The sequence below is a fragment of the Lactuca saligna genome, chromosome 2, assembly GCF_052625555.1.
Source record: "Lactuca saligna cultivar CGN05327 chromosome 2, ASM5262555v1, whole genome shotgun sequence".
NCBI lineage: Eukaryota > Viridiplantae > Streptophyta > Magnoliopsida > Asterales > Asteraceae > Lactuca > Lactuca saligna.
This window is the reverse complement of record NC_136418.1, coordinates 30,342,481-30,352,242: the sequence shown is the minus strand read 5'-3', so window position 1 is coordinate 30,352,242 and position 9,762 is coordinate 30,342,481. Positions and strand designations below refer to the sequence as shown.

Here is a 9,762-nt window from a genome sequence, read left to right as displayed (position 1 = left end):
CACTAAAACTTTTGTTTTTTTTTGAAGCTGGTCATCCAACTATTTTCTCTATACGCTTGTTATATGTGGGAGTGGGCAGCTGCATATGACCTTATTTTTTTATAGGGGAAAATGGGAAGCTACACATGATCCTATTTTTTATATTTTATATTTTATCCCGGAAATTTATCTTTATAAGATCAAGCTAAGTGTAACAAGGGATATGAATAGAATGGATTTCAAGAAAATCAAGTTTTGTTGGTTTAAAGAGGTGCTGCATGCATCCAAGGAAAAGTAGACAACCTTCTTTTTTATTTTGGCATTTTTGGGCCTTGAAGTTTGGCATACTGGCAAAAAATACCCCATTTTCGAATTCCCTTTGCATTATTATTATTATTATTATTATTATTATTATTATTATTATACCCTTTACATCTATGCGATGCATTTTATTTAATTAATTCATTTGTCAGATTTACAAAAATTAGTCTTTAGTTATATAATTATTCATATTATTTATTAACCCTATTTCAAAATAATTAAATAGAAACACAAACGTAACATAATTCCGAAGAAGATTTCAAATTATCTGAAATTCTTATTGAAACTAACAAAAATGCTATGAGAGCTTTGACAAGTCGTCAGTTTGCTGCCGTTACTCGATAAAATACTATGATTTTGCTATTTGCTATGTTTATTGCTATTAACTTTATCATTGTTTTTTTTTTAAAACAACCTTTATTTTATGTAATTTACTTTAATACACTTAGGACCTAAGTGCCTTTTTGAATCCTACCCAAGGCAAAGGGGTGGTGCCCACTAAAACAACCTCTGTTTCTGTAATTTTTGTGCAACCATCGTTAAATGAAACAATTATAGAACCCCACCATTATCAAGACAATCCAATACTAAATTAGCAATAGTGTTAGTTATAGTGATAAGGAAAGTGACATTGATTAACCACTTGGATGACCCTTGTCTTGCACTTTTAAGTTAACCCTGACACGAAAGAAGATGAGGAAGTGCTTACATCTTCATCATCTGTTGATGGCAATGGGCCAATGGCAAGGAGATTAGGTCCAATGCAAACAGCACATCTAAATGATTCAGCTTAATCGATGCATTTTATATCTATCAAACATTTTGCTAGATTTAGTTACATTCTTGTCTATAAAAATAGATGAAGAAAAAAAAAAAATAGTCATCACAGAAACAAAAAGCCATTTCATTTCCATCACACAAACAAACAAACAAACGTTACAAACATGTGTTTTTACCAAACCAGTCAGTAACCCCTCACAATCATAACATCCAAATCCAATGGCAGAAATAATAAAACACAGGAATCATATCCAGGCGAATAATGTAATAAATGACAAAAGATAGGATGGAGTTTTAGCAGTAGAACATAACGCGTTTGACATTCTCCTTGAGGGCAGGGAGAGGCCTAACTGCTGCATTTGCACCTGGTGCACGAGTGCTTCTTCCACCACCACCACCACCACCACCACCACCCATCCCACGTCCGCCAGCTGCACCACTTATCATTGACCCACTGTCTGATGTATCTGGCTCCATGTAGAATCTCGCACGGAATGCAGCCAGATGAGCATAGTATGCAGGAGGCACTGCATATCATAACATTTATTAATAAAAAACAACATTTACAAGAAAATAATAGATGAACAATTGATAATCGAACGAAAAGTCAACTCACCAATTGAAACAGAGCGTGTGCACCTTGCATAACTGTCAAAAATAAAGCAAAACAGAAAATGGAATGTGAATTTTCAATTTATACCCCATATTTATATACAATGAGAAAGAGAAAGCAACATACGTGTAACAAAGGTTATTTGTGAGTGACTGCAGGTCATCAGCTGAAAACTTATTCTCATCCCACAACACATGGTAATGAGCTGGACGACTTGTACCCTGTTTTTGTCACACAAACAGAATATATATATATATATATCACCACAAATTCTAGAAACTTCTCAAACATTCCATATAATTCTAAACCTTATATTTATATTTATTACCTGAATACCAGCATGACTGCACAGATAAAAATCAAACTCGGTGGGATGACAGATCTTAGAATCAACAACAGTGCCTGAAGATTTTAATGAAAAAGAAATTAACTTACATATTCATTCAAATAAAATAAATATTAATAAAGCAAAAGCATACCTGGAAGAATGTTTCCACTTCGGTCAACAGAATTACGATCATGGTGATTGTTAGCAAACAATCTGGTGTGATGACGTTTTTGAACCACCACAAATGTCACTGGAGGCTGATAGTTTGGCTCCAATGATGCACATGCCTTACGGATTGCATCGAGCTCATAAAGAAGCACTTGATAAAACTGCCCTTCACTCACACCATCTCTGGTATCATCAATCAATCAATCAGAATATTTCTTTATAAACATAATCAACTCAGGATTGCATCAAGTTCCAATGTTCCATACCTGTAGAAGATGATCCGCTGTGGTTTTTGACCAGTTGCTCTTCTGAATGATATCAGAAGCTCCCTAACGATAACAAAATGTTAGAGACTAGTAATTAAGTTTATTAAAGTAAACAAGGCTTACTTGATCATGCCACCAGAGACTTTGCCTCTATTAGGATCCTGCCATTCCTTGAACAAATCTTGAATCAGTTCTTGGCGATGTGCTTGTGCACAGACTAATCCAGCATACTTTGTGATCTCAGGCCAATCTTGAGAAGCAACAACCTGTATTTCCATTCCGTTTTCAGTAAATATAAATTTGAAGAGAAGAGAAAAAAAACATATGGAAAAGAGGAGTTACAGCAGCAATTGAGGGGCTGGAATCTTCTCCAGGGTGTGGGTGAGTGACATCAGCACCAAATATGATTGTTGGGACATCACTGACATTAGGGATTCTTCTTGACAATGCATCAGCAAGAACAGTGTTCCTTCCTCCAACTTTCACATTGATCTTTAAGGCTACATTTGCAAGGTATTGTTTGCTCATCCTGAACACATGCTTTGTTAGACAGCATTGTGAAACAATCCCCAGATCAGTCTCACAGATCCTCTTCAAATCACCTGCACAAAAATTATACATGAAATATCTTACCAAACTACAAGGAAAAAGAATATTTTAATTAAATTACATTTTTGGCCCCTGATATATTTGTTTTTTTGCAATTTTGGTCCTTATTTGAGTTTTTTGTAACATGTTTGCTCCCTGTTCAAGATAAAACGACTTTTTGGGACCAAATTTGCAAAAATCAGTTAAATGCTAAGGAACAAAAGAAAGCCGTTTAACTTGGAAAACATACCAAAAACGTTACAAAACATCTCTTAAGGACCAAAATTGCAAAAAGCAAGTATATTAAGCGACCAAAAATGACTTTTTGAATGCTATAACTATGTAGATTTTTCAAAGAATAACATCCTAATATGAGAAAAAATATTTGAAGTAAATAACATTTTTGGCCCATGATACGTCTTTTTTTGCAATTTTGGTCCTTATTTGTGGTTTTTGTAATGTGTTTTGCTCCCAGTTCCAGATAAAATGACTATTTTTGGGACCAAATTTGCAAAAATCAGTTATACTCAAGGACCAAAGTCATTTTAATTGGAAAACATACCAAGAACATTACAAAACACCAAAAAGGACTAAGATTGCAAAAAGAAAGTATGTTAAGAGACCAAAAATGAAATTTACTCCAATTGATGATTACAAACAATTATATAATAGATTTCTGGTTTAATTTAGATACCATAAAGTGAGCCATTGTTATCTGGGAGAATGACAACAAGCAAATCAAGTTCTTTTTTGTGGGGTTGAAGTTTAGTCATTGCATCATGGAAACGAGCTTTCAGGACTCTCTCAACCTGATCAGGACGCCCAGTAAATGCAGGAAGCACAGGTTCAGGATTAAATGCCTGCAAAAACAAAACATTTATTAAAAAATATATAGATATATAAAAAATAAAAACAAAAAAAAAAAGTTTTATTTTTTAGACAATACCATGCCAGAGGTATTGCACATCTGTGCAAGCTCTTGACAGAAAGCTTTAGCAATATTATCTTGAACATTTCGTGCGAAATTTATGCAAATCCAGCTGGCTACTGTTCCACCATTAACCATTTTCTGTCAAAAAAAAAGGTCATTAGAATGCAATAATGTAGTTTTCTATTATGTGCTAACTAAAAAAAAAAAAAAGTTAGTTACTTTGTTCATCATATTCCATTGGCCAACTTGAGGCAGACAATCCCTTTCACGTCCTGTGTCATGGTATTTAAGCTAAAAAAGAAAGAAAAAAAAAGTTAGAAATACATCAAATACTCGATAAATGGTTGGTTATCAAGAGAAAATAAAAAAAAATAAATAAAAATTCAGTCATTTACCCTAGGAGGAGGTAATATTCGGGCTTCAACAGAGGCTAAATTCTGGCTAATTTTTATACCAAATTCCTTAGCATAAGGATCCTGACCATAAGCATTGTGACTAACAGTCTGCAAAAACAAAGCACATATTTATAACTTTTCTTAACAATTATAAGAGTACATAACATAACATTATATAATAAAAAACGAGAAAGACCATATGATTGGAGAAAATCATCATGGTTTTTATTATAAAGATTTCCAACTAAACCATTTTGACATGATACAACCTATAAAATGATTAATTTCAAAATGTATGAACGGTTGTGTTTGATTGGACAAAAAAGTTACAAATGGTTAAAAAGCAAAACTATGCAAAACAGAATAGTTCTTTCTTTTTGTAATTTGGCCTTACAAAAACAAACCTTTAGAATATCCTTCTCTCTTTCCTGAGGTCGCTGACATGTCACCTTAAGAAGGGCAGTAATTTGTCTCTCATTTAGCCTCTTGGAATACCTTTGGCCCTCTACAATTTTGCATACCTGAAAATTAACAGCATTAGAATGCATTTATTGTCAAACTATTATTATCAAATGAAAGAAAATGAAGTAATTTTATAACCTCCATAGGGAGATAATTTGGCCTCTGAGTATTCCCAACTTGCAGACATGGCCATTGAATATGCTGAATGGAAAACCCATAAGTTTCCCGAAAGTATTCAACCACAGATTTCATTGTGCCTCTATCATCAACTGGAAAACTGATGTTTAACCAAGAAATAAATAAATAAATATTATCAACATGTAATCAAGAAATCTTGACATAAACAAAAACAACACAGAAAATTGATTCTTACTTTAGTTCTCGTGTTGCTTGAGATGTTAAACCAGATATGCGATATTTTCTGCGCATATTTCCACGGTGGGTAACTTCAACCTTGACTCCTCTCAGTGCCTTTTTAATCTAGTCAGCATAAAAAAAATATAAATAAATTAATTAAATGGATGTTGAATCATATTAAAACAATTTACAAAATGTTTGAAAAATAAGCTAACCTTCACTCTGTCTGCATCAGATAAAGGTCTTGCAGAAACATCCCTATTCAGAAGCTGTGTTACAAAGTCAATCACAGGGAGTGGCTCAATGAAAGCAGTAGAAGACATATCTGCATCACAACATGTCACAAAACAACATCAGAAGACTTGCAAACTTTTTAGTAAATTACAAAATTGGTCCCTGTAGTTTCTGGATTTTACATGTTTAGTACAAAGTTGAAACCCTTTACATAATTGGTCCTATTGACTTTCTTATTTTGGTCCTATTGATGTCATAAAACAGCATCAGAAAACTTGCAATTTTTTTGGTAAATTACAAAATTGGTCCCTGTAGTTTCTGGATTTTACATGTTTAGTACAAAATTGAAACCCTTTTCAAAATTGGTCCTATTGACTTTCTTATTTTGGTCCTATTGATGTCATAAAACAACATCAGAAAACTAGCAAATTTTTTAGTAAATTACAAAATTGGTCCATGTACTTTCTGGGTTTTACATGTTTAGTACAAAGTTGAAACCTTTTTCAAAATTGGTCCCATTGACTTACTTATTTTGGTCCATACTACAAAATTTCATATCAATTTTGTCCCTTATTAAAGATTTCAGAGACTAAAATCAATATGAAACTTGAAATAAGAACCAAAACTGAAAGACGTTTCAAATTTGAGCTAAACATGGTAAAAATTAGAGAGCAAAGGGGCCGTTTTTATAATTTACTCTAAAACTTTACATGAACTGAAAATTTAGGTCAAAGTTACTTGTAAATTGTAATAGCAGAAAACCTAACAAACCAAATAGGGTTAAAAAAACTGACCAATATTCAAGGAAAGCCCCATTTGTGTAGGCCTAATGCTCTGATAAAAACCACGCCAGCTTTCCAAACCTTCACCCAATGGTTGTCTACGCCCAAGATCAGGGGAATAAAAAGACCTCCCCACAGGGGTATATCTGCATAAAATTCAATCAAACAAAATACTTATATCAGAAAGATGCAAAATTCAACCAAAAGTTAACTTTTTTGCTTTTGATATTAATATATACCGATTAGTAGGCAGTTCCCTTAAAACAATATCCAGAACTTGAAGAGCTTCTTGTGGGGCATCAGCTTGCCTCCCTTGTAAAAACATATCCAGGTGATGTAAATCTGCACGTGAAGCCAACTTGATCACAACTTTGAAGTCTCTCTCTCTCCTGCAGTGAAAAAAGAATTTTAGAAAGATGTTGAAGAAAGATTTTGTTAAGAGATAAGAAAGACCTTGCAGCTCCTGTTCCATCATCTTCATCAACAAGGGTGATTTTGAACTCTTTTGAAACAAAAGGAAGAGGTCCAGCAGTATACAGACTCTTTCTTCCATCATATGCAGGAAGCCTCTTTCCAAGATGAGAATCCCTGTACAGCTTCACCAGTTCTCCCAAAACAGCTCGATTCACACCACGTGATGTTACTTCTGGTGTGATTGTCACCTGTATGAATGAAGAAAAGAGTCACAATATCACATACATTACATATAAGTTATTAAGTTATAAGGAATGAAAAAGGTCAAAGAAAAGCTTACATCATACTGATGTAAATCCTTATCAGGCAATTCAGCAAAGAAATGGTTTGCTTTGACAATGCATCTGATTCCAGTGCTACCCTTTCCTGGACGCATAGGAAATCTCATGGATTTGCTGGAGGCAGGTGCAATTTGCATGGGCTCTTCTTGCTGCACAGTGAGTTGCTGAAACTGAGTCACTGACTCGTCTACAACCTGGTCAGTGGGTGAAGTGGAAGATGACTCGCCATGATGCACTTCAGCTGGTTTCACATGTGGAATAGGCTGCAAGGTGGCCACAGGCTGTTGGGGAGCCTGTGTAGCTTGGTACAGCTCGGGAACTGATGGCCTTGGAGGGCCACCAGCATACGAAGGTCCACCACCACGCCGCTGAGGTGGAGCAGTTCCTCTTGGAGGCCTTTGTTGTTGTTGACCTTGTTGGGGTTGATCAGGTGGACCACCGTAGTACTGTTGTGGTGGTGGTGGGCCACCACGCTGTGGTGGTGGCCCTCCCCTTTGAACCCATCCTCTTCCTCCTTGAGGTTGTCCACCTTGGTAACCACCACCTTGTCCGCCTTGGTAACCACCACCTTGTCCACCTTGATAACCACCCTGCCCTCTTCCTTGATAACCACCCTGTCCTCTACCCTGGTAACCACCACCACCACCACCTCCCTGTTGCTGTTGTTGTTGTTGTTGTTGCTGTGGTGGCCTTTGGGCGCCACTACCTTGTCCAGAAACAGCCTCCTGAGGCTGAGATCCCTCACCACTGGAGGTTTCAGTCCTCTTCTTCCTCACCATTATGAGGACTACAACAGAGAAAACAGCATTCACTAACCATTGGAGAATAAAGTACATTCATCATAGAATATTCATCAAAAGTATACCAAAAAAGCATCAAACATTAACATAGAGAAAATTGTAGAATTATTTAATGACATATAAAGTAATCATAAGGTAAGAAAAATCACAATCTACATATAATTTTACAGAAAAAAACAGTCGGAATTACAAAAAGAGGAAGAAGGTACGTCTAGCGACCTTCATAAATGTCATTATAAAACAATATTAACAGAGCATATATAAGATCAAAAGTACGTTTTTTTATGTAGAATCTGGTGAAAGCAACAAGGAATTTTTTTTGAAGTAAAAATAGTACAAACACATCAAATGAATGAGCATAAATATTCTGCTGCATGTTTTATATATTCACAAAATCTAAAAACGTACAGAAAGAAAACACATTATGTCATGTTTTACCTTCCGACTCTTCAATAAGCAAAAGAAAATCACATAGCCAAAACCAGAGCAAACTTGTACAAAATATATAGCAGAAGAAATTATAACAAAAAAAAAAAAACTCAAAAGCGAAAGTTACTCACAAATGAAGTCTCAAAATCGCATTCAACAACACATAGCAAATTACATCACATAACAGTGCTACGACACATAAACTTCAAACAAGAACCACAAAACAGTACGTAAAATTTTACAAAGAGAAAAAAATAATAATAATAACAGTTCATAACAATACACACAAATAACAAAGATGGAAGAAACATATACCCTACGAAATCGGCACAGATCGGTGTAGAAACACGGAGCGAGAGGTGAAACCTTGCAGATCTAAGCGAATGATCAGCAAGGAGTGATGGCTGAAAACCCTAAAGTTAAGTAGAGAGTAGAGAGAGAAAAGGGATTGAAAGAGAGAGGAGACCTCAAACAGTTGTTTTTATCTTTTCCTCTTTCTTAGTAAATTCCCCCACAATCTCTCTCTCCTACTTAAAGCTGCGGTAGGTCTAAGGAAAATGACAACTACGTCCCTAGTTTCTTCCCTTCCCCCGACTCAGATGAGTCGACTCGCTGTGTACTTTGACTCGGTTGATTTTTTTGGATAACGGATATATGTCACCAGACGAAGCCTTGTTATAAAATTAATCATTTAATAAAAATTAAATAAGATGAACTTTAAAGAAAATCCAACTTAATATCTTTGGAATCTCAAAAAAATCATTATATTATATTTTTGTTCGTTGTATTTATTTTATATTAATATTTTCTAAATTAATCTTGCTGACCGTTTTATAACATTGTATTTTTATTAAAGGTATAATATAACAATGTAACTTCGGACAATCTTTAAAATAAATACAATATGATTTAAAAAAAGAATCAAAATATAAAATGATCATTATTGGATGAGATTAGGGCTTCTGAGAGTTTTTTCTTTCAAAATAAAAAATGATCATTGTGATAATTCATATCTTAATATTGATTTATAAAAATAAATGGTTTTAATAAACAAATAAATAAAATAATTATTTTTTAAAACATTGTAAAATATATTTTTAAAATTTTGATTAAAAAAAATATAACATAACGCGTTGGGTTTTATGTAGTTTTCCCAGTAAAAATAAGATGGATTTGTGAATAAGATAAGATTAGTATTCATGAGATATTTGTTGTAAATGGAAATAATTTATAAAATAACATGTTTTTAGGGGTTTAATATATCCGTGGTAATTTTATTTAGAACTTGGGAAGATATGGTTTTAATTTCTTAAATCGTTTTATCAAATTTTGGTTTAATATGGCGACATCTAATCAATAATAAAATATATAAGTTAAAGTCAACGGAGCAATCGGCTACATATGCAAAAATGTTTTGTTAATTTTAACAAATATAATATGTAAATAGTTTGGTAATTTTTCTAAATGATTGGTTTTTTATCGAAATATTTTGTAATTATTTTAATATTATATGAAATCACGATATTTATGGATGTTTCTAGAATATTAAATTGTTTTGAATGAATGATTTGGAT

General features: G+C 33.8%; 1 protein-coding gene across 1 annotated transcript; it reads right to left on the bottom strand.

The window, feature by feature from the left end:
• Positions 1 to 1,188: 1,188 nt before the first annotated feature.
• Positions 1,189 to 8,704, bottom strand: LOC145030834 (protein argonaute 1-like). Its single transcript, XM_078979259.1, has 21 exons — positions 8,504 to 8,704; positions 6,959 to 7,746; positions 6,658 to 6,866; positions 6,444 to 6,593; positions 6,217 to 6,350; positions 5,404 to 5,513; positions 5,205 to 5,311; positions 4,970 to 5,108; positions 4,774 to 4,890; positions 4,370 to 4,477; positions 4,194 to 4,265; positions 3,990 to 4,112; positions 3,738 to 3,903; positions 2,798 to 3,057; positions 2,579 to 2,721; positions 2,456 to 2,518; positions 2,173 to 2,372; positions 2,022 to 2,095; positions 1,820 to 1,914; positions 1,697 to 1,728; positions 1,189 to 1,607 (listed from the first exon to the last, which is right to left on the bottom strand). Exons 2-21 carry the CDS (start codon positions 7,736 to 7,738, stop codon positions 1,375 to 1,377), a joined length of 3,315 nt encoding a protein of 1,104 aa, XP_078835385.1. The 5' UTR covers positions 7,739 to 7,746; positions 8,504 to 8,704; the 3' UTR covers positions 1,189 to 1,374.
• Positions 8,705 to 9,762: the final 1,058 nt, after the last annotated feature.